This window comes from Eublepharis macularius, chromosome 4, assembly GCF_028583425.1.
Source record: "Eublepharis macularius isolate TG4126 chromosome 4, MPM_Emac_v1.0, whole genome shotgun sequence".
In the NCBI taxonomy this organism is placed as follows: Eukaryota; Metazoa; Chordata; class Lepidosauria; order Squamata; family Eublepharidae; genus Eublepharis; species Eublepharis macularius.
The window spans coordinates 174,357,659-174,381,352 of record NC_072793.1 but is presented as its reverse complement, the minus strand read 5'-3'; the positions used below and the strand labels follow the sequence as shown (position 1 = coordinate 174,381,352).

The window sequence follows — 23,694 nt, the reverse complement described above, 5'->3', positions numbered from 1 at the left end:
CTAAGCAAGAAAAGGCTCAGTCAAAAAACTGTCAGAAGCCACAGTTCGGGGACATGAAGCAGGAGGACTCAGCGCCGGACACCTCCCTGGGTAAGGACTCCTTGTGCCTATATTATGATGAACAATTTTGCCCCAACATCTGCCTGACGTGTGGGGACATCGTGTACGGGCCGTTTCCCTGGGAGGCGTTGCTGGACCCTCCAGAGGAGAGGCCACAGATCCCGTGGTCAGACGCCGCGCTTACTGCGAGGGCGGTTGCCATCAGAGCCGCCTACTGCGCACACTTTCAACAGTAGGGGAGCTGGCTCAGAAGAGCACACTCCCCAGCCGGCACAACAAGCACGCAAGAATAAAGCCTGGTGCGTGACTCGAGACTGAGCGTGATCATTTGCCCCATCTACACTATACCCCCAGGAAACTGGGTACTCATTTTACCGAACCTCGGAAGGATGGAAGGCTGAGTCAACCTTGAGCTGGCTACCTGAACCCGGCTTCCGCCAGGATTGAACTCAGGTCGTGAGCAGAGCTTGGGCTGCAGTACTACAACTTACCACTCGGCGCCATGGTACCCCATCCTACAGGGACTCTTTTTACTGTAACATAGATACTAAAGAGTAAAAACTGAAATCACAATACAACCCGTCAAAGTTCCAAGTGAACTTCAAAACTCCCATCAATCCAAGTAATAGCTGGAACCCATAAATGCGGTGTGACTCTCAGCGTGGTGGAACCTGTGATGAACATCCTCTTGGAAAAAATCCATATAAATGGATAGGAAACACATCAGGGTAGACAGAACTGGGCCGTGCACACATCTCCTCTGTAGGAAATCGGTTTGTTTGTTCGAAAGACTCCTGTTATGGGGAGGGGCCATGGCTCAGTGGCAGAGCGTCTGCTTGGCACAGAAAAGGCCCCACGTTCAATTCCCAGTTAAAGGGACCAGAAAGGAGGTGATGTGAAAGACCTCTGCATAAGACCCTGGGGAGCTGAAGCCAGTCTGAGTAGACCATACTGATCTTGATGGACCAAGGGTCTGATTCAGAATAAGGCAGCATCCTGCGCTCAATAATGTTCATGGTCTCAGGAGAAGACATGAGCAGAATTTGCCATGCAGGTTATATTATAAAAACACCAACCAACAGGTCACAAAATGCATTTTAGACATGACCACCAGGAAGCCAGGTCCTCCAATTTGCAAGATCTGAGAGGGTCAATGACAGGATGTTTTGGAGGTCTTTCATTCATAGGGTCACCATAAGTCGGAAGTGATTTGATGGAACGTAACACACATACACTTCATTATGATGTGTTTTTTAAATTGCATTGGATGAGCGACCCAGTCAAGATATTGCATACAAATGTTGGGGTGGATCCAACCATCCCCAAGGAAGAGAAACCGAAGTTGAAGGAATGTTCCAAACTATGTTCAATAAAGTAGGAGGATAGGGTTAAGATGCACCCCACTAAATGCATGCCCTGGAAACTCCAGTTAAAATAAACTGCTTATGGTTGAATCTTTTTGAGGTGTTTTTCCTCCCCTGCAATAGAAACACGTGAGAAATTTAACAGTCAACAGGTTCTCTCATGTGAAGTTAGGACTGTGCTCTACCTGAATCTCCTTCCACGCTCCAAACACTTAAGTGGTTGCTCCCCTGAATGGATTCTTTGATGAGAACTAAGGGTTGTGCACCTATGGAAACGCTTTCTACACTCTGAGCATTTATATGGTATCTCCCTGTGTGCATGCAGTTGTGCATAATCAGGCTTCTACTCCACAGATAGTTCTTTCCACACTCAGAACACTGGTAGGGTTTCTCCCCTGTGTGGATTCTCTGATGATTAGTAAGTGTTGTGCGCTGGCTGAAGCTCTTCCCACACTCCAGACATGTGTGGGGTTTCTCCCCTGTGTGTATTCTTTGATGTTTAATAAGGTGCGTGTTCCATAGGAAGCTCTTTCCGCACTCAGAACATTTATATGGTTTTACTCCTGTGTGCAGCCTTTGATGCTCTTTAAGGCTCGATTTGGCACAGAAACGCTTGCCACACTCTGAACACTGATATGGTTTTTCTCCTGTATGGATTCTTTGATGGGAATTAAGGGTTCTGCTCCGGCTGAAGCTCTTTCCACACTCAGAACATTTAAAAGGTTTCTCCCCTGTATGGATCCTTTGATGAGAACTAAGAGTCGTACTCCGGTTGAAGTTCTTTCCACACTCCAGGCATTTAAAAGGTTTCTCCCCAGTGTGAATTATTTGGTGTAAAGTAAGGCCTGTGCTGTGACTGAAACTCTTCCCACACTCTGAGCACTGATATGGTTTCTCTCCTGTGTGGAGTCGCTGGTGTGATGTGAGGGATGTGCTCACCTTGAACCTCTTTCCACACTCCAAGCACTGATAAGGTTTCTCTCCAGTGTGAACTTTTTGATGCGAAAGAAGGTCTCCATTGTGGCTGAAACTTTTCCCACATTCCAAGCATTTATATGGTTCCACACCTGTGTGCACTTTTTGGTGTGAACTTAAAGATGCACTCATCTGGAAGCTCTTTCCACATTCAGAGCACTTATATGGGCACTCTCCTGTGTGGACTCTTTGGTGTGAAAGAAGGTTTCCATTGTCACTAAAAATCTTTCCACATTCCAAGCACATATAGGGCCTCTTGCCTGTATGGACGCTTTGATGCCTGATGAGGTGTGTGCTCCACCTGAAACTCTTCCCACACTCCAAACATTTATATGGAGTTTCTCCTGTGTGCAGCTTGCGATGTCCATTGAGAGTCGATTTTGCCGCAAAACACTTGCCACAGAAAGAGCACTTGTATGGCTTCACTCCTGTGTGGATCCTTTCATGGCAAGTAAGGTCTGCACTCCGGCTGAAGCTCTTGCCACACTCCAGGCAAGTATACGGTTTCTCCCCTGTATGGATTCTCTGATGTCTGACCAGATTGGATGTCTGACGAAAGGTTTCTCCACAATATGAGCATGTGTACCGTCTTGCCCCTGTATGGATTGTCTGATGTCTCTTCATGTTTGATTCTTTACTGAAAGTTTTTGCACATATGGGGCACTTATTCTTTCTCTTTTCTTTCTGCATTTCTTGTTGTAATGGAGTTTCATGGACATGGTCACGCCAAGAGTTATTGGATTCAGAGATATGACTGTCTCTTCGTGGAATCTTTGATCTTTCTTGATTCCCCAAATTCTCTTCCACCTCTAGATCCCAGGCTCTTTCTGTAGATGACCCAAAAGTTTCCCTCTCACTGTCTCTGTGATGCTCCTCAACTCCTAGAATATAAAAAGAGGTAAACAGTTATGATCACAAATGAAACTGATGTTTTAACTCGGCTTGATCTTACAGAAGTGTGGATTGTATATGATTAACAGTGACTCCAGTCAGAAAAGAAAGCAGATTAATAGCTGGGGGAAAAACATAGAAAATGGGTTCTGTTTCCTGACCCCCCACTTTATAGGTCATGTCTAGATCCTTGACTCGACAAAGGAAGCCACAGCCTTCCGTCTGCATGACCTAAGCAAGGCTGTCAATGAAAGGATATTTTAGACGGCATTCATTCATAGGGTTGCCATAAGTCAGAAGCCACTAGACAGCACATTACACATTCATCTAGACCCCATCTATTTATCCTTGCCCTTCTTCCAAGCAGCTCAGGGCAGGATAGATGGTCTCCCTTTTTATCCTCATAACAATCATGAGAAGTAGGTTATGGTGACTTGTTCAAGGTCAGTCAGCAGGATTCATGGCTCAGAGGAGATTTGAACCTGGAACCTGGGGAGAGGCTGTCATTTACTAGAAGAGCCTCTCCTTTGCTTGCAGGAAGTCCCAGGTTTAATCCCTGGCACCTTCCATTAAAAGGACCAGGTAGGAGATGATAGAAAATCTCTGATTTCTCATGTTTCCTGTAATGACTGCATCTCAGGTCAATTTCCCTTTAAGGGGCTTTTCCGTTTGTCTGCCAGCTGTAATTGAGTGAGTGAGTACTTACTGACTTCTTGTTAATGTATTGTCATGCAGTCTTTGCTCCACTCAGCACGGGACGTTATATTACTGAGAGCTTGAGTGCAAGTGAGTAATTACGGGGTTTGTGCAATGATTGCTTTGTTACTGTATTATGAATGGCGTGTGGACCAAGGGCTTAAGTGCTAGTGAGTAATTATGGGATTTGTGTAATGAATGTTTTGTTACTGTATTATGAATGGATGGTGTACTAAGTCTATAACTTGGCACAAGGTCAAAATCGGATGAAGGATACGTCAGAGTGCACATATACCATCTTTGAGAAAGGGATTCCAGAAACGGGACTCTGCACCAGTTTCCCATCAGATGGATAATTCTACCTGACTTATGACCTATAGTCCTTCCTGGCCAGCTATATTGTTGCATTGAATTGCATTGGACTGAGTTATTCTGTTTATGGATTCAGGTATTTAGCTATATAGCTGTGGTTATGGACTATTTGTTATACCAGCACTGAGCACTTCTAGGTCTTGTCACAAAGACAGTATGTATTAATATAACTTCATTATATTAATACATGGAGGAAGTCCCACAACTCCAAGGCAACAAAAGATTCCATATCTCAGTAGCTACCTGCTTCTCTCTGTCTTTCTGTAGAGCTCTGGGTCAACACCTTTTCTTCATCTTCTTCCTGGCAGGAGAGGGGATCAGGTTTTGGAGTCAAAAGTTCTCCTTGAGGGGAAACAGAAGCAAGTGAGTTTCTCCTGCTGCATAAATATTCCAAACCAGCCTGGCTCTGTGTCCCTCCCTCCCTTCCTATCCAATCAAATGCAAAAAGACAAGAGCGAAGAATGTCCTTCCCCAACAATTATTTAAGCCCTGCACATGTTATGTCCCAGGTGGGAGACAAAAACATGAGCCAGGAAACATCATCTCAACCTTGCAAGGGATGTTCAAAAAATGGGCGGAAATGTTTGAAAAGAATGAAGCCGTGACCAAGAGGCAGGAAGCGCCCTCTCTGATAAACCCACCTCCAGCAAAGGATAGTCAGGAGGCATCTTCTCCGGCAAACCCACCTCTTTCCAAAGGGCAGGCGGGAAGCAGCCACGGAGACTCCCCCAGTCTGTTGCCCACCCTGGTCTCTGAATCGGGAAGGAGTTCTGCTGTCCACAACGAGACACTGAATCTTGGCCAGGCCAGAGGGAAAGGGCTCAGGAGGGCCGAGATCCGGTATCCTGGCAGGACAGACTAGCTGGACACCGACTCCTGCTTCATTGTTCATGAGAGTCACGGAGACTCAGCATCTATCAGCTGAAGCGAAAGGAATCCTTACCGAGAGAGGCCACATTCCCCAAATTCTCCAACATGACTTCCATGGCCAGAGCCCTTTGGCCCGGGTCCAGCAGCTCCCACTCCTCCTTGGTGAAGTCCACATCCACTTCCTCAAAGGACACGGGACCGTCCTCAGTCTGAGCTGGCTGCCTAGCGGCTGCTTCTGTTCCACCGCAAGGTGGGGAAGAGGTGGAAAGCGCAGGCGATATTCTTCCAAAGCCTGGGAGGGAGAGGAGGACAATCAGGTCTTTCAAACACAGGACAAAGGACTAGGAACAGTAGCAAGGAGCTTCAGGCATCCCGGACAGAAGGACCAAATAATAGAGTTTTGGTCTATTATATGACGGTGGCCGCAAGATTACTATACACTCATCTTTGGAGACAGGAGGAGATACCAGAAATTCAAGATTGGATCCAGAAATTGTTGCACATGGCGGAAATGGACAAATTAACAAGGAACTTGAGAGAACGTAATCCAAAAGAATTTGTGGAAGATTGGAGTAAATTTAAAAAATATTTAGAAAAGAAATGGGATGTGAAAGACCAGTTGTGGTCTCTTGATAATTGCTGAGCTTGAGAGATTTAGAAATATAAAATGAAACTTTGCCTTAAACGACTGGGGAAAAACTACCTAGATTAGAGTCAGTTATTAGGGGAAAAGGGGTCACAGTGCCGTTGGGAGTCAATATGGAAAAGGGGGAGGGGGAGGGGGAGGGGTGGGATAGCATATATGAAGAAAAGGGTATATTTGTTGTAAAATGTTTTTGGAATGTATATGAACCCATCCAATAAAAATTCTTTAAAAAAAAAAGACCGTCATTCTCCAACAATTATTTAAGCCCACTGATAGACTTCTCCTCCATGAATTACTGATTCCGCATACGCTGGATAATGTGCTTTCAATGCACTTTATCAATCGTTTGAGGTGGGGTTTTGGTTCCAAACACAAAAAAATCCGTTCTAAATGATCTATAAAGAGGATTGGAAGTGCATTATCCAACATGTGCGGAATCACTCATAGTTTAGACTACAAGAGGAGGTCTATTGCACGGATCATTCCCCCTTAAATTAGAAAACACTTCAGATTTTTCAAAGGCTTTCCTCAAATTTAGTTTTAACTGTGGCTTTTTCTTGCTGCACCTTTGCTGGCATATATGTACTGTGTATTTACTTTCAGTCCTCATTCTGGCAGGAAACATCCTCGGGAGGTTCCCCTGGAAAATATTCTTATCTGGTTTGCTCTTCTAGTTGCCTCTTGATATGAAAGAAGTAGAAGAACCTGGAAGCCACACTGGCAGCAGGTCATAAGGGTGGGCGTGAACTGTACCACCTCAGACTATGGAGGGTTGGTGCTGTTTGGAATGCTCCTGTATAATATCTTGCATGTTGAAAGTTAGCCTCTCAGGGAGCATGGCTGAAGCTCAGCCCTCTCCCTGCTCTGCTTGTTCTCTACTTACAAGGAATTGTTTTATTTATATAAGGGGAAACAGACTGTGACAAACTACTGAGTGGAGGGGAGAGGTTCACATGAATCAACAAGAGATATTCACTAGGAGGACTTAGAGCCTGATAGGTCTTGGCCTATTATATAAGATCAAGAAGAACCAGGGAAATCCCACCAGCCCTTTGAGGAAGTCCCACAACTCCAAGGCAACAAAAGATTCCATATCTCAGTAGCTACCTGCTTCTCTCTGTCTTTCTGTAGAGCTCTGGGTCAACACCTTTTCTTCATCTTCTTCCTGGCAGGAGATGAGATCAGGTTTTGGAGTCAAAAGTTCTCCTTGAGGGGAAACAGAAGCAAGTGAGTTTCTCCTGCTGCATAAATATTCCAAACCAGCCTGGCTCTGTGTCCCTCACTCCCTTTATCCCTCCCTCCCTTCCTAGCCAATCAAATGCAAAAAGACAAGAGCTAAGAATGTCCTTCCCCAACAATTATTTAAGCCCTGCACATGTTATGTCCCAGGTGAGAGACCAAAACATGAGCCAGGAAACATCATCTCAACCTTGCAAGGGATGTTCAAAAAATGGGCGGAAATGTTTGAAAGGAATGAAGCCGTGACCAAGAGGCAGGAAGCGCCCTCTCTGATAAACCCACCTCCAGCAAAGGATAGTCAGGAGGCATCTTTTCCGGCAAACCCACCTCTTTCCAAAGGGCAGGCGGGAAGCAGCCACGGAGACTCCCCCAGTCTGTTGCCCACCCTGGTCCCTGAATCGGGAATGAGTTCTGCTGTCTGCAACGAGACACTGAATCTTGGCCAGGCCAGAGGGAAAGGGCTCAGGAGGGCCGAGATCAGGCATCCTGGCAGGACAGACTAGCTGGACACCCGACTCCTGCTTCACTCTTAATGCGTTCAGTGTTCATGAGAGTCACGGACACTCAGCATCTATCAGCTGAAGCGAAAGGAATCCTTACCGAGAGAGGCCACATTCCCAAAATTCTCCAACATGACTTCCATGGCCAGAGCCCTTTGGCCCGGGTCCAGCAGCTCCCACTCCTCCTTGGTGAAGTCCACATCCACTTCCTCAAAGGACACGGGACCTTCCTCGGTCTGAGCTGGCTGCCTAGCGGCTGCTTCTGTTCCACCGCAATGTGGGGAAGAGGTGGAAAGCGCAGGCGATGTTCTTCCAAAGCCTGGGAGGGAGAGGAGGACAATCAGGTCCCTCAAACACAGGACGAAGGACTAGGAACAGTAGCAAGGAGCTTCAGGCATCCCAGACATAAGGACAGAGACATAAAACAGACCTTGGGACGTTCAGGCACAAAGAATCCTTACCCGAGGAGGTGCCAGGTGTTGGATACTCGTGCTTGATACCCCTGAGCTGTGGCTCCTGGCAGGTTTTTGATGGATCCTTGAATGAATTCCTCAGTAGCCCATGAAGCTGAAACAACAAGCCAGGATCCCAGGCCAGAAACAGAGAAGTCAGAGGAATAACGGGAAAGATCCTGACCTCCTGCTCCTTGCTGCTATCAGTATGCTAGCATCTTGCTCCCTCCACCCCAATCCTGGATTGTGACCCATAAGGAGCAGGGAAGCTCTCAAATGACACGTGCAGCACTTGGCCCCTGGAAGAGGCTGCGGGGAGAGGAAGGGAACCCTCATCTGCACAGGAATGGGGCAGAGAAGCTTTAGGGATAGGCTCCCAGCTGATTGCCGGGATGAACCTGCTCACCTGCTCTTTCTGCCTCTCTGCCTGGCTCAGGAGGAAGCCTTCGGCCAGGGCCACTGCCTGGGAGCTGCTCTCCGGCCCACATTCCCTGACCCAGCTCTCCATCTCCGGGGGCAGGATGGCCAGGAACTGCTCCAGGACCACCAGGTCCAGCATCTCCTTCTTGCTGTGCCTTTCTGGCTTCAGCCACTGGTGGCAAAGAGCATGGAGTCGGCTGCATGCGTCTCGGGGGCCCTCGGCCTCCTGGTAGCAGAACTGCCTGAAACGCCGGTGCTGCACATCCCAGCCAAGGGCATCCTCACCTAGAAGGATCTTCAGCCTTGTTTTCCCCCAGAGTCCCCTGGCTCCCAAGTCTTTTCCTGCCCCCAGGCCTGCTTCAGGGCCTTGCTCACCCATCGTCTGTATGCTCCCAAGTGCCATCTGCTGTGGGAGCCTCTTTTGCTCCCAAGGCAAGAACGGGGGTGGGTGGGAAGAGATCTTCAGCTGCTGAGAAACTTCAAGCTGAGGGTTTTTTCCCCTGGTTGCGAGTTCTAATGCTGCCAGTACAAGCAGAGGCAAAACCAGATGTTTCCAGCTGCCAACTGGAGCTTCTCTGAGGAAAAGAAAGGTAGGCCTAAGAATCATAGAGAACCACAGACTCTTCGATCCATGCCCTCCCCCACCCTGGCCAATTTATACTTTAAACAACGGTCCAAGGCAGAATCAACCTCAAACGCTATGTGGTCTTATTATATCAGCCACCTTCCCCTATTGCATTCACACTCACATGGTGAGAAATAACACTCTTCAGAGAGGCAGACGTGTTTGCCAGGTGCAGCCCAAATGACGGTCTTGTGGCTTCTGAGAAGCCAACACATTCATCGTGGCTTTAGTTTTTGAGAGCCAGAATCTTTGTGCATCCATCCAAGCGGGCCGTGGCTCACGGAAGCTTCCATGAGAAAGAGGTTCTGGCACCCTCCCCTCTTCCAGAGCCTTTCTGCTCAACCCATTTCCCTCTCAACTTGCGGGGACCGAAGTCCTTTCCCAACCATGGCCTTGGACAGGGTCAGCCGATTCCTCCCACTCTGCTGCTGCTGCTCTCCAGGGTCTTCCCCAGCCCTGTCCAGTGGAGACACAGGGGAGGTGGCTGAAACTCGGAGCTCCGCACACAGGCCCTGCGCTCTGCCGGTGAGTTATTGGTCCTTCCTCTAATTATTACAGGATGTAGAGACGGCCATAAGCTTGGAAGGCTTTGAAAAGGAGGCTTTGTAAAGCCACAAAGTGGCCACTCAAGAGCCACAACAGCCGCCTGGGACAGCGGTCAGCAGCTGCTGCCTTTGCCTTCCTTCCTGAGAGATTGACCAGATGAGGAGGGAGCCCAGAGCTTTGGGGTGTGTCGGAGGGGGAGGGGGCCAGGATCCCCAGAGAACTGTGGACCAGAGAGGTCTGGATTCCCAACCTCTGACAAAGAAAGCCGGCACGTGCGAGACAAGAAGTCAAGAGTAGGATCGGCAGAGCTGTAAGCCCAATGGGACATCATGAAGAGCAGGAACGGCTGGGGGGCAAAGTGCCCTCTGCAGGGGGCAGTTTCAGGCACGTAGCCATCTTGGTCTGCAGTAGACAAGCCAGGTTCAAGTCCAGTCGCCCCTTAAGGGCCAACAATACCCGGGACACTCTTTGCTGGTCTGTAAGGGGCTCCTGGACCCGAACCTGACTCATCTGCTGGGGAGCTTGCTAGATTTTAAGGCAGGAGGCAGACAACAGAGACACCACTATAAAATCAGCATTGCGATATTAGAGGGCTGCCTGCTTTTTTCCATGCAAATGGAAATGTTTGAGCAACGTGATCATATTCCAAGAAGGAAGGGAAAGGAACATAATATTTAACTAATTACTCAGCAACACGCTGACCGTCCCAAGCTATTTCCCATCTAAGCCTGGCTGACCCATGCTCAGTAAACCAAGTTCCCTTTTTGTTCATACCAGTTTCAAATCCTCTTTGGATGCCCAGGTGTTTAGGGACTCTTGTGGCTAGGGATCTGCTTAGAGCTACAGACTCGGGGGAGGGGGATACATAAGGGGGCTCCAAGCTGGCGAGAGCAGCTGCCCGCAGGATCTCCGTGGAGGCTACCCAGGGGGCAACTGGCTGGCCAGTGCTAGATACTGGACCCTACGACTAGATGGCCCCACGTCTGACCCAGCCAGGCTCTCCAACGCAGTGCATTTCTCAACAGCCTGCCCCTTGGGCCACCTGTTCGTCCCACCGGGCATTCCCTCTCCAAGCAAGGAGGCCACCCCCGTTCCCCTGAATCGGCCATACGCAGACCCCTCGTGGGCACGTCGGGCTGGATGGTCGGCCCTGGGGCGGCTCACCCCCCCCCCCGCCGCCCCCTTTCCACAGCCCCTCTCGCCACTCACCTGCTCTCTCCCAGTCCCCCCAGCTTGGAGGAGGGGAGCAGGAAGTGGCTTTCCCAGGACACGCCCCTTGTGTCCCGGACGCCTCTCTAGGACAGCAGAGCATTCCCCACGTTCCCTTTAACCCTTGCAGAGCCCCTCTGCCCGAAATGCGCACCAAGAGGAGCATCCGCGGGGAAGGGAGATGGGACGAGGATTTCCTCTTTCTTTCTTTCCCAAACTGCCGATTCTCCGTCCGAAAGGGTCTTTTGCAGAACAACAGAAGGGGGAGTTCCGGGGTAAGGGATTTATTGTAATGGCCGAAGGTTTTGTGAGTTAAAGAGACCGAGCGGGAATAGAGATTATTTACTCCAAGAACTGCATTCAGGTTCCTTTTTTCGACACGTACATTTTCATTAAAAAAAGCGTAGCCAAAACGAAGAAGGGGGGAGAGAGAAACAAACAAACAAACAAACCTGGTGGACTATTATAAACTAAATTCTGTGGCGTCTCTCATGGGTTATGGCTTGACTCACTTATATGAGCTCCCTGGGGTGTGCTTTCTTTCTGCTTCGCTCTTTGATTTGCTTGTTGCACCCCAAAGTGCACCCAGTTGGGGGGGGGGTATTTTGTGGGTCCGTATAGGGCCCTGTCTCAGAACTGTGGTTTGAAATACGTTGTTTGTTCAGAAAATTGAAAAAGGTGGCTAGCAGCATAAAACAAATAAAATTAGAACAAGCAACCCAATTAAAACAAGCCCAGTCAGCCATTTTAGAAGTCCTGACTATTTCAGCTGTACAACCAATGGAACATCTGCAGCGATATCAGCCCCTAAAAAGCAAGCCCAAAGCAGCATGAAAGAAGATGGGGAGTGCAGATCATCATGAAATCAATAAAAAGTACTGCAGTGGGCAATGAAAAGTTGAGATGGCTCAGGGGTAGAGCATCCGCTTAGCATGCATAACATCCCAGGTTCAATCCCTAGCATCTCCACTTAGAAGGATCAGGTAAGAAGTCAACCACCAGAGGAGGAAATTATCCCATCTCTTTAACAAAGGCTTAATAGGAGGCTGTTTCCTTGATGATGTTACTTACCTCCATACCATGAGAAGCTTCAAAATCTATTTCCATACAGCAAGCCTCCATTAAAGGGACAAGACATTTTTCTCCAGTCCTTTTGGCAGTAAGTAGCATTTACGTACATTCCGACAAGTTGCAACAAACGTATGGTGGCTTTCAACGCGAGTGAGAAGCAGAAGTGGTTGGTATGCTATTGGTATTGCTATTGCTTTTCCTCTGCAGACTCTTCCTTGGTAGTTCCCCCATCCAAGTACCGAGCCTGTTTGGCTTCTGAGATCTGACATGATTGGGCTGTACTTTAGCATTCCACATCCCTAGTTGTAGGTGATGTGAAAGACTTCCAACCTGAGACCTCTAGATGGTAAGTAGAGTGTGCAGAGTTGTCACCTTATTGTAAGAATACAAAGGATTCGCCACGATTACAAAAAAGTTCAATGGACACGAGGCAAACAATTTAAATACAGCTTTCTATTTACAAATAGCTTGTGCTAAATAGGAAAATGTAATGGACAGGTCATTCCCGCCAAACTCTTCCCATAGCTGTTTAAACCAAGCCTCCTTTTTTCATTTTATACGGAATGGGTCTCTAGGGGTTAAGATAACCAAGAGAATTCCTAGAAAAACCCCTAGAAAAAAGAAATGTGAACTAGTGATATCACTTCCTAGTCCCCCCCCTCACCCATCTGACATTTTTGCCCATTGAAGCTCCCTTTTTGTATCTTACTGCATTAACTCTGTATGGCTGAAGTCTAGGGTTGCCAGCTCCAAGTTGGGAAATTCCTGGAGATCTGGGGAATGAAACCTGGAAAAACCTGGAGAAAGTGGGGTTTGGGGAGGGAAAGACCTTGGCATGGCATAATTCCATAGAATCCACTCCCCAAAGTAGCCATTTTCTCCAGGTGAACTGATGTCTGTGGACAGGAAACCAATTGTAATTCCGGGAGATCTCCAGCCACTACCTGGAGGCTGCACAAAATATAGAGCAACACGGTAAGTATGGCAACAACAAAACACAATTTCCCGTGCAATAACAATGTCTCCCTATTTTATTTACATTAGTTGCATAATTTAACAAAAGGCTATACCACATGTAACCAGTCTTGGAAAAATTATTTCACAGGCGTCATATATGCTCCAAAGTCAATACATAAAGTGTCCAGTGCTTCAAGTGCTCTATTAATATTGCAACAGGTATTAAAGTGCAAATGCTTCCTAGCACCATATACACACTAGTTCTTTCATTCAAGCTCAAGCTCGCCTTATATTCCAACTGGAATTGGGTATAGTCCAAGAATTAGTTCCAATAAACTGTGTAGTTCACAGATTACAAGTAGACCCTTGTGTGTATTCTCTAGGTGTACATTGATAATTCTGTGACATCAATATCCGTTTTGCCTCTGTGCACCTATTGTGTGGACTTTTCAGGGCATCTGGTTGACTAGAGTTGGAGCACTGGTCAGATCCGGCCAGGTTCTTCCTCAGTTAACACCAAACCACACATGTCCTCCACCCCAAAAACTTCTAGCATGCAGCATGAGGGGGAGAAGTAAAAATACATCCCCCCCTCACACACACACGCTAGATATTTGGGAGAGATCACTTGTCTAAGAATAAAATGACTTTTTTCCTAGAGCGGCATCTAGGTGACAGGTAGGAAATACCCATGATCTGGGTTGCACAACACTGACCCACTGCTGTGGGTCAGGACCTTGTGGCCAGGAAGCTACTTAATTACCCATAGTCTTTAGCAATCCCATATTACTGTGTTTGGATGGTGGGGAATATCCCAATCAACTACTCCCCCCTCCGTTTATGTCCCCAGTGTGCACATCCCATTCCTCCAGATAGCCTGCTCTTCTTCCAGGATGCTCATTCCCTAGGCTGACTGCTAAATATGGTATTTGCCTATCTTCTGTTCCATGGACAGAAACAGAGTCATGCTGGTAACCTTCCGAATCTCATCTTCAGGATCATTGTCCCCGAGACCCATCCCAACTCCCTCACTGCTGACAGATCTTCTCTGCCTGACGACCTTGCTTACCCTACACTGATCTAACAACCCAAGAGGATCTTCCTTCTTTGGAGTAAGAGGAAAAACTGATCTACCCTTCTGCAATAAGCTAGCAGGGGTTCAAAATACAGATAAGCAGCTGCATGGTGGGGGATGGTAGGGTGTGTGCTAAGTGGTCCCTTAATATTCATGCGCATGTGCTTTTGCGGATGCCTACTAGAGAGAAGACTGATCGTTTATACTCATGGAATTAACTTTGAGAGACCTATTGCAGAGGGCGATGAGGAGATGGGGCAGAGTCCAGCCTCTTATTCGTACCTGAATCCTGGCTCCTGTTTCAGGTACATGGACCATTCATGGAGATGTCTGATGCATCCCCTAAGCAAGAAAAGGCTCAGTCAAAAAACTGTCAGAAGCCACAGTTCGGGGACACGAAGCAGGACGATCCAGCGCCGGACACCTCCCTGGGTAAGGACTCCTTGTGCCTGAATTATGATGAACAATTTTGCCCCATCGCTTTCTCTCTAGAATGCCTGAAGTGCAATGGTGTATATCGATCCATGCAGTCAAAAAAAAAAAAAGGGCAGAGATTTCCCCAGTTTGCCTACTCCTGCTTCCCCACATTGCCCCTTGCTGTTCCCGATTTCCCTCCCACCCCTTGAACAAAATGAGGGAAAGGGCTGTGTGGGTTGCAGAAGGAGGCAAAAGCAGGAAAAGTCCTGTGCAAAGTCCGTGGATGATTGGCGACATCTCGATGGGACTTTCGGCACAAGTTTGCATAAATATCTGTTGTCGCTGTTCCCTTCCCAGGATTCATCTTCTTGATCAGAACTTGGATGGACTATGAAGGCTAAAACAATCTCATCCTTTTCTGTCCTCATTCTGAGCCTTTTAACTTTTTCCTGTCAGCCCCAAAGTATTTCTTGTTCCCAGGAGTGGGAATGGAGGTACGCGCCACAATCCTGTGCATGTTTATTTGGATACTGTACCCAGTAGGTTGACCCTTTGTCCCTGATCAGCTAGTTTTCTAAGTGCAGGGAGTCTGTTATGTAAATAAAAATTTTAAAAAACTGTACCCATCCCTCTCAAGAAAAACTTGAGGCTATATCAGGAATATCTCATGAAAATATTTCCTTGTAGACTGAGTCTTGAGAAGGCGGATACCCATTTTAGAAAAATCTTGAAATAAAAAAACTGAAATAACTAGGTTGGAAATTTACCAAGGAGTAAAATGAGTTGGTTGTTTGAGGATTATAATGCCACACACATTTGTGCATGTCCTTGCTCGTTTAGAGCACACAGTTAGAGCAGTTCCATCTCAGGGGGAGGATATTCCTTGTATGATCTGCAGATAGGAACCAGCCTCGGTGCCCAGGCCGGAGGAGGACTGGCCGTTTGAGCCTGTGGGCAGCCAATAAAGCTGCCTTAACTTAAATCAGACCATCGGTCCATCAGGATCAGTATTGTGTACTCAGACTGGCAGCAGCTCTCGAGTAGAGGACTTTCATGTCATCTACTGCCTAGTCCTTTTAAACTGGGTAGGCCAGGAATTTAACCTGGGACCTTCTGCATGCAAAGCGGAGGTTCTTCCAGCGAGCCACAGCCCTTCCCCAAAAAGCTTCCTACAGAGCATGAAAGATACCAATAGCCTTGAAGGTGGTGGTTCTGGAACCCCTGTTGAAGCCCTTCCCACCTCCCCAAGCTTTTGAAACAATAAACCAGCTGCAAGGTGCTCAAGGGACTGGTAGCCATTCGATTCTGTTTGGGATGAGTCTAAATATTCTGGAAAGGTATCACTGTGGCTTCTTGCTCTCTTTACGGGACTTCTTGTCCCACTTTTCTCCCCTAGTGGGGACTCAAAGTTCAAGAGGATCTGTGGCTTAGTGGTAGAACATGTGCTTAGTACACACAAGTTCCTAGGTTCAATCCCTGGCATCTCCAGTTAAAAGGACCAGGCAGATTGTGATGTGAAAGACAGTTGTGAGTAGACAATGCTGTGATTGTAGACAATGCTGACTTTCATGAACCAATGCTCTGATTCAGTATAAGACCGTTTCATGTGCAAACTGGCTTACAAAAAATACCAATGCAATATCAATGAGCAATCTAAATTTTAAAAGGCCATGGGCTGATCTTTAATCCATTGGGTTGATTACTCAAGTCCATGAGGTTCAAGAGCCCATCACCTCCTTCCAGAAGTCTTGCATCTCTGGCTACATGCAGGTTTTAATTACCTACAACTGGAAGGGAAACAAAATTCAACCCACATCTTAAGTGGCTGGCAGATTCCCTACCTTGTTGAAAGAGCCTCTGGTCACATCTTACTATATAACTGAGTAAGCATATTCAAGATGACTCACTTCCTACCCTGGTATGCCACTAGAGGACGCTGCAGCAGAGGGAAGCCCAGGCAAGGCACCATATCCCTCCAGAAAACGTGCTGTGGTGGGAAGCCCAGGATGGGAGCAGGTGGCAATGCCTGCCCTCACCTTCACCCAGCTGGTATTAGGAGCGGAGCAGGTGGCAATGCCCAACTCCCACCTTAACCCAGCTGATATTAGGAGCGGAGCAGGTGGCAATGCCCAACTCCCACCTTAACCCAGCTGATATTAAGAGCGAAGCAGGTGGCGATGCCCAACTCCCACCTTATCCCAGCTGGGATCAGGAGTGGAGCAGGTGGCAATGCCCACCCACCCCCATCAGCCAGCTGGGATCAGGAGTGGAGCAGGTGGCAATGCCCACCTCTCACCTTAACCCAGCTGATATTAGGAGCAGAGCAGGTGGCAATGCCCAACTCCCACCTTAACCCAGCTGATATTAAGAGCGGAGCAGGTGGCAATGCCCAACTCCCACCTTCACCCAGCTGGTATTAGGAGCGGAGCAGGTGGCAATGCCCACCCCCCGCCTTAACCCAACTGATATTAGGAGCACAGCAAGTGGCAATGCCTGCCGCCCACCTTCAACCAGCTGGTATTAGGAGCAGCGCAGGTGGCAATGCCCACCCCCCCGCCTTAACCCAGTATAAGGTTCAGTATAAGGCAGCTTCATATGTTCCAGGGGGAGAGTTCACCTGGTTGCATTGCCTGGAATGGATACCGGGGGCTCCTTCCTTGTTCTGGCTGCTTGCAGAAAGGAAAGAAGGGAAAAAAGAATGCAGTCTTCTCTTGGCCCCACTCCCTGTAGTGAAGGGACATCCCTCAGCCTTCTCTGCCCCACTACAGAATAGTCTGTCTTGTAATTGTGGCTAAGCAAAACTATTTCCTAAATAGTAAATAGCATTAGTATGAATAAGACAATTACTATGCAGCAGGCTTAGTCATTGTAAAAATTATGGAAATAGAACCCAGAAAGAGAACCAAACTCTGGATGTCTTCAAACAGAGGCCGGACACCCATCTGCTGGGAATGCCTGTAGGTCTGGAGCTATGATTCGGACTGCATGGTCTTTAGTCCTTTCCAACTCTGTGATTCCCTTTGTATATTCATGTAGATCAGCAGTAGAACAGCAAGATTCAATTCCTGTAGCACCTTAAAGACCAATAAAGTTTCCAGGGTATAAGCTCAGGGTTAAAGCTCCCTTCATCAGATATCTGGCCATTTGTATCTAATGAAGGGAGCATTGACTCTCAAAAGCTCATGCTCTGGAAATCTTATTGGGCTTTTAGTGCTATTGGACTTGAATATTGCTTCTCTGTGTCTTCAGGGGAGTAAGTTTAATTTTGATCCCCAATACCCCAGATACCAGGTATCTGACAAAGGGAGCTTGACTCTCGAAAGCTTGGCCTTGGAAATCTTGTTGGTCTTGTAAGTGTTACTGGACTTGAATCTTGCTTCTCTGTATCTTCAGAAGAGTAGGTTTAGTTTTGCTCCCCCACTGGAAGTTCTGTTCCTCACTTTTTCCTTCTCTTTTTTTAATATTCCAGGAGGTGAGGGGCTCGAGAGAGAAGAGGAACACTCTGAGCTGAAAAAGAACACTGAGAATCAAGAGCAAACAAAAACACAAGAGAAAACCCAGCTGGAGACTCAGAAAAATAAATCCCATACTTCTTGGAGTAGGCGTGTCCATGAAATCTCATTCCAACAAGAAAAACGTATTGCAAAGAGGAGAAATAAGTGCCCCGTGTGTGCAAAAACCTTCAGTAAACAATCAAATCTTAAGAGACATCAGATAATTCATACAGGGGAAAGAGAGGAAAAAGGGTACAAATGCTCGGACTGTGGTGAGACCTTTTGTCAGACTTCAAACTTGGTGAGACACCAGAGGATCCACACTGGGGAGAAGCCATATACTTGCCTGGAGTGTGGAAAGTGCTTCAGTCGGAGAGCAGATCTTGCTTGTCATGAAAGAATTCACACTGGGATGAAACCATATAAGTGTGCCTTCTGTTCTAAATGCTTTGCTGCTAAATCAAGCCTAAATAGCCACCAGAGAATGCATACAGGAGAAAACCCTTATAAATGCTTGGATTGTGGAAAGGGCTTCAGATGGAGCACACATCTTATTAGACATCAAAGTGTCCATACAGGCGAGAGCCCATATAAATGTTCTGAGTGTGGAAAGAACTTCAAACTAAGTTCATCTCTAGCTTCCCATCAAAGAACCCACACAGGGGGAAAACCATACGAATGTTCAGAGTGTGGCAAGCGTTTTTGCGCCAAGTCAAGCCTCAGTGAACATCAGAGAATGCACACAGGAGAAAACCCATATAAATGTCCAGAGTGTGGAAAGAGCTTCAGCCACAATGGAAATCTTCTTTCACATCAAAAAGTTCATACAGGAGAGAAACCATATAAGTGCTTAGACTGTGGAAAGAGCTTTAGCCACAATGGAAACCTTGTTTCACACCAAAGACTCCACACAGGAGAGGACCCCTATAAGTGCTTAGAGTGTGGAAAGAGCTTCAGATGGAGCACACACCTTATTAGGCATCAAAGTGTCCACCTAGGGGAGAGCCCATATAAATGTCTGGTGTGTGGGAAGAGCTTCAAGGTCAGCTCATCTCTAATTTCTCATCGAAGTCTGCACACAGGAGAGAAACAATATCAGTGTCCAGACTGTGGCAAGCGCTTTTGTGGTAAGTCTGGCCTTAATGAACATAAAAGAATGCACACAGGAGTGAAACCATATAAATGCCTGGAGTGTGGACGGAGCTTCATATGGAACACGCATCTTATTAAACATCAAAGAGTCCACACAGGGGAGAAACCATATAAATGCTCCGAGTGTGGAAAGAGCTTCAAGGTGAGTTCATCCCTAATTTCCCATCAAAGAATCCACACAGGGGAGAAACCATATCAGTGCTCTGAGTGTGGAAAGAGCTTCACAGTGAACTCATCCCTAATTTCCCATCAAAGACTTCACACAGGGGAGAAACCTTACCTGTGTTCAGACTGTGGCAAGTGCTTTTTTTCCAAATCCAGCCTTAATGAGCATAAGAGAATGCACACAGGAGTGAAACCATATATACGCATGGAGTGTGGAAGGAGTTTCATATGGAACACACATCTTATTAAACATCAAAGAGTCCATACAGGAGAAAAACCATATAAATGTTCAGTGTGCAGCAAGGACTTCCGTCTGAGCACAACTCTTACTAACCATCAAAGAACCCACACAGGGGAGAAACCCTATCAGTGCTCAATATGTGGAAAGAGCTTCACAGTGAGCTCATCCCTGACTTCTCATCAAAGAGTTCACAGAGAAGAGAAACCTTATAAATGTTCCAAGTGTGGAAAGACTTATCAGTGGAGCACAAGCCTATTTTCACATAACTGCAATGAAACAGGGAAATTTCAGAGTGTGGAAAGAGCATCAGTCCATTCACAACCCTTAGTTCTCATCAAAGAACCTACAGATGGGAGAAACAGTGTAAATGTTTGGAGGGTCGAAGGTGCTTCAGGAGGAATACAAGCCTAAGTTTGCAAAAAATAATCTGCATATGAGAGAAAGAGTTGTCAATGGGGGAAACTACATCTATTTTAATTTCTGAAGATTAGCTGTTTGAAACCCTGGATATAGCTTAGACCAGCTCTATCTTGTCAGATATCAGATGCTAAGCAGGGTCAGCCCTAGTTAATACTTGGATGAGAAACCACCAAGGAAGTCTAGGGTTGCTACACAATAGCCAACCCCTTCTGTCTCTTGCCTTGAAAACTCTATAGGATAGCCCTATAGTAGGCTGCAACTTGATGGCAAAAAATAAAAGCAGAAGAAAAGCTGTTTGAATCTGCTGCATTGAAAATGGTAGAGAATCCTGTGGTAGCTTCAATAAGACACAAATCTATAGCATGTTGATCTTTTGGGGATATTTGTGTTATTGTCTTGTGAGACACTGTTGTTTATTGTCATTAGAATTAATTGCACATACAAAAACGTTTCCTGCATCAATCAACGCATCTACCCAGATTTCATTTTTAAACAATAAGGTCCTGGAGACACAATTATGGCACTTCACCGCATCCTCCCTTTAGGAGCTGAGAACCTTCGAGCATGGGTTAGATCCAGGAGGAAATTTCCACTTGGGCTAGAGCTCTGGCATAAGTGGAAATGCAATAAAAAGACTGCAGTAGCTGCTTGGCGACCAAGTTAGAGTTGTTGTATCTCCACTTGCATTTCCGCTTCTGCAAGAACTTATACAACTAACTTCTGAACACTATAAGATATAGGGAGGAAAATGCTAGGTGCCTCACGGGATCCTGCACAAACAGAATTGCTCCCAGTCCATTTATGTTTCTGCTTGGGCATATCTGGATCTGGGCCTCTGGATTTAAGTTAGAATTGCAGGTGATATATTGTGATCTCAGTTTGTGAGGTTTAGATTAATCATATGTAGTGTTACCTCTGTTTTAGCCCCATGGGCCTCAGACTGAGCATCAGGACTCAAAAAGTGGACTGTAACTCTCTAGCGCCCTAACCTGAATAGCCCAGGTGAGCCTGATCTTGTCAGATCTCTGAAGCTAAGTGTTAAGGAAAAAATTTCTTAAAGGTGCTCTGCATTCAAATTATATTTCCCCACAGCCATCACCCACAATTAGCTAAGACACCAAAACAGTGATCCATAAAGAAGAATGAGCTTTATTTACATGAAACCCAGATGCAATGCCATGTTCCGACATATGCATAAAAAAATCAGCCACAGCAGAGAGTCTTATATACTTATTACAGCTAATAGTTTACAGAATAAAAGATCAAAGGTTAACACAGAGCTTATACAAATAATTCTTTGAAAATGCTGTCTTCAGGAATTATGGCACCTGATGGGTCTGGATGACAACACAGTAAGTACTTCCTGATATAAACAAGTCAAAAAGTTTGGTGCCTTCTCCTGCAGTGTGAGTCTTAGAGACTGCTTTCCAAGGCTCTTCTTGATTAGAGACAAGGAAAATAAGAAATGTTGACATTCTTGTAGTTACTGTAAGGTTACTCTGACCTTTTAACCATGAGACTGCTTAGCTAAGGAAGAATGTTCCCCAAATGTATGTACAGGTCTGCTTCAATAGCACTCATAAAGGGTAAAAGGTTATAAAATTCCCTAACACTCAGCAGGCTTGGCCTTGGTTAGTAATTGGATGGGAGACCTCCAATGAAGACCAGGGTTGCCGAGGCAGGCAATGGCAAACCACCTCTCTTAGTCTCTTGCCATGAAAACCCCACCAGGAGTTGCCATAAGTCAGTTGTGACTTGAGGGCACTCTCCACCACCACCACCGACTCTCTAGCAGGCTGGTTTTGAGACCAGGTGGGAGGAAGAGAAAGAGAGCGAGCCAGAAGAGACTGTTCTGAGAGAGCTCAAGGAAAAAATTGGGTTTTATTTGCATAATGTGTGACAGTACCATGAAATGTCACCTGTTGCTCAGTAATGCTATATACTTCATAATATTAAACACACACACGCATAAAATGTAAACTTGGGCAGTGATAACTGATATGAAATTCTTGCATTTTATGCTTGGGAATAAGAATGTGCCATGGTGTTACCTTGCAAGTGGGTCCCACTTCAAAAAGTTTGAAAATTGCTGGCATTGCCATTTTAAATGTAATACATCCTAAATGTCTTGCTGTTCTTGAATCCAGGCTTGAGCTCCATTAGAAACTGAGTTTTTGTTCTTTCCTTACTTCCCGGAGTCTTAAATTTGCTCCTAGCTCTGCATGACTCAGCTGACCTGGATGGTCAAAGTAGGGCAGCAAGGGAACGGGGGGAGGTATATGTTCCTTCTGAATACTGGCTATCAGGAACTTTTCTGGTGGCAAGAGGGATATTTTTGCTAAATTTTGTCACTTCTACTAGTAGGTGCTTGCTTGATCTTCAGCCCCACTCTTAATTCTCTTTCCATAATAGTAAGGAAAGAGGCCATGGAAAGTCTTTGGAGCTGCATGGCAGTGATTCGCTGCATTTGCAGTGACAATCGAGTGCCCACACAGTCATTAAGCTGTGGGTTCTTGCCCCATTCCAGCCACCTTGCAGATTCCACCCACCCACCACCCGCCCACTCTTTTTTCAGGCAGTCTGGGCAAAAACCACTGCTCGTTCTCTTGCATCTTTTCACTGAAAAGTGCAATTTTTAAAAATAAAAGCAGGGAATTCGGAGGATTGGGGGAGTAGATGGTTCGAAGCCATCCAGAGGCATGGCAGGGAAAACGGTAACCGTGAGAGGCTGACGAAAGGGAAAAAGTTATTCAAGATAGATTACACGATGTAAACCACTGGAGCCAATAGGATGAGCTATCTAATAGACAAAGCTAGGATTGGAGAAATCTGAAACAAAGCATAGATATTGAACATGGTGTGAAAAATGCAGAAAATGTTACTACACAGAAATACAATGCAACGTGAGCAAGAAAATGCATACAGCAACAGGTAATACATAGTATATGAAGCAGCATAGCTTACTGTCCCATTCCCTTTATTAAATTATCTTCCTGAACCATCCTGTTATAATGTAGTCCTATTACCTTTATAAAAACGCCCTCCTGAACAATTTTATTTTACAGTTTGCAGAATACTAAACGAATGGGAGCTTTCCTTCCCGACATCCTCAGGCAGGCCATTCGACAAAGTAGGGGCTATGATAGAAAACTCATGTATACGAACTGTTGTTGATTTTGCCCATAACACCTGCTGAAGGCCCTGCTTGGATAAGCAAAGTTGTCATGACGGAGAGCATGAGGAGAGGCATTCCTGAAAGCATGGGGGTTCAAAGCTGTGAAGGACTTTGAACGTGCTAGACGGTACCTTGGATTGAACCTGGTAATTGATGGGCAGTCAATGGAGCGATGGCAGAATTGTGTGCAATGTGAGTGGGAATGTTGAAAATATTCTCCTTCGGTTCACAGTTTTCAAATGCTCTTGGATTGGGTTATTTTTTTAAAAAAGACTGTAGCAAAGCAGATTTGGGAAAGATGGAAGCGAAGCAGGAGAAACCTTGTAAAGTGAATGCTCAAAGGAGGATGTCCTGTGGATGCTAAAAAACGGTTGGAAGTAAAGGTGGAGCAAAATATCCACTGGAAGCGGTGAGAAACTCCTTTCTAGCTAGGTAGCAAAACCACACACACCCATACTAAACATGCCCTGAGACCTGGTATTTATTTTACTATGAGCGGAACTACAAGTGACAAAAAGCACAGATTGGACACTTGTCAGCTTCCCTCAAGTTTTGATGGGAAATGTAGGCAGCTTGGTGGAATGTTGGACAAGTGACAGTTGAAAAGTCCATTGTACAGCAGTCAGAGAGCCAAGCTGCAAGACTAGGATGCCTACATTTCC

General features: G+C 46.3%; 2 protein-coding genes and 1 pseudogene across 4 annotated transcripts; 1 reads left to right on the top strand and 2 right to left on the bottom strand.

Annotated features, from left to right (window-relative positions):
- Window positions 1–368: 368 nt before the first annotated feature.
- Window positions 369–8,210, bottom strand: LOC129327060 (zinc finger protein 883-like; annotated as a pseudogene).
- A 66-nt stretch (window positions 8,211–8,276) lies between these two features.
- Window positions 8,277–9,045, bottom strand: LOC129327874 (zinc finger and SCAN domain-containing protein 9-like). The gene has a single exon (XM_054976625.1). It carries the CDS (start codon window positions 8,886–8,888, stop codon window positions 8,277–8,279), a length of 612 nt encoding a protein of 203 aa, XP_054832600.1. The 5' UTR covers window positions 8,889–9,045.
- A 2,853-nt stretch (window positions 9,046–11,898) lies between these two features.
- LOC129327063 (zinc finger protein 883-like) lies at window positions 11,899–20,277 on the top strand. Of its 3 annotated transcripts, none has more exons than XM_054975484.1 (5): window positions 11,899–12,282; window positions 12,821–12,911; window positions 13,890–14,005; window positions 14,274–14,400; window positions 17,855–20,277. In XM_054975484.1, the coding sequence occupies exons 4-5, from the start codon at window positions 14,289–14,291 to the stop codon at window positions 19,846–19,848; spliced, it is 2,106 nt and encodes a 701-aa protein (XP_054831459.1). In that variant the 5' UTR covers window positions 11,899–12,282; window positions 12,821–12,911; window positions 13,890–14,005; window positions 14,274–14,288; the 3' UTR covers window positions 19,849–20,277. The 3 variants fall into 3 exon arrangements, with proteins under 3 accessions (XP_054831459.1, XP_054831458.1, XP_054831460.1); XM_054975483.1 differs by having other exon boundaries at window positions 13,849–14,005; XM_054975485.1 differs by lacking the exons at window positions 11,899–12,282; window positions 12,821–12,911; window positions 13,890–14,005 and having other exon boundaries at window positions 14,246–14,400.
- Window positions 20,278–23,694: the final 3,417 nt, after the last annotated feature.

Excerpts from the sequence above, each read along its gene's own strand:
- LOC129327874 (XM_054976625.1), bottom strand. The coding sequence starts at position 8,888 with ATGGCACTTGGGAGCATACAGACGATGGGTGAGCAAGGCCCTGAAGCA.
- LOC129327063 (XM_054975484.1), top strand. The coding sequence starts at position 14,289 with ATGGAGATGTCTGATGCATCCCCTAAGCAAGAAAAGGCTCAGTCAAAA. Across the intron at positions 14,401-17,854 it reads AGCGCCGGACACCTCCCTGG|GAGGTGAGGGGCTCGAGAGA; the intron begins GTAAGGACTCCT and ends TTAATATTCCAG.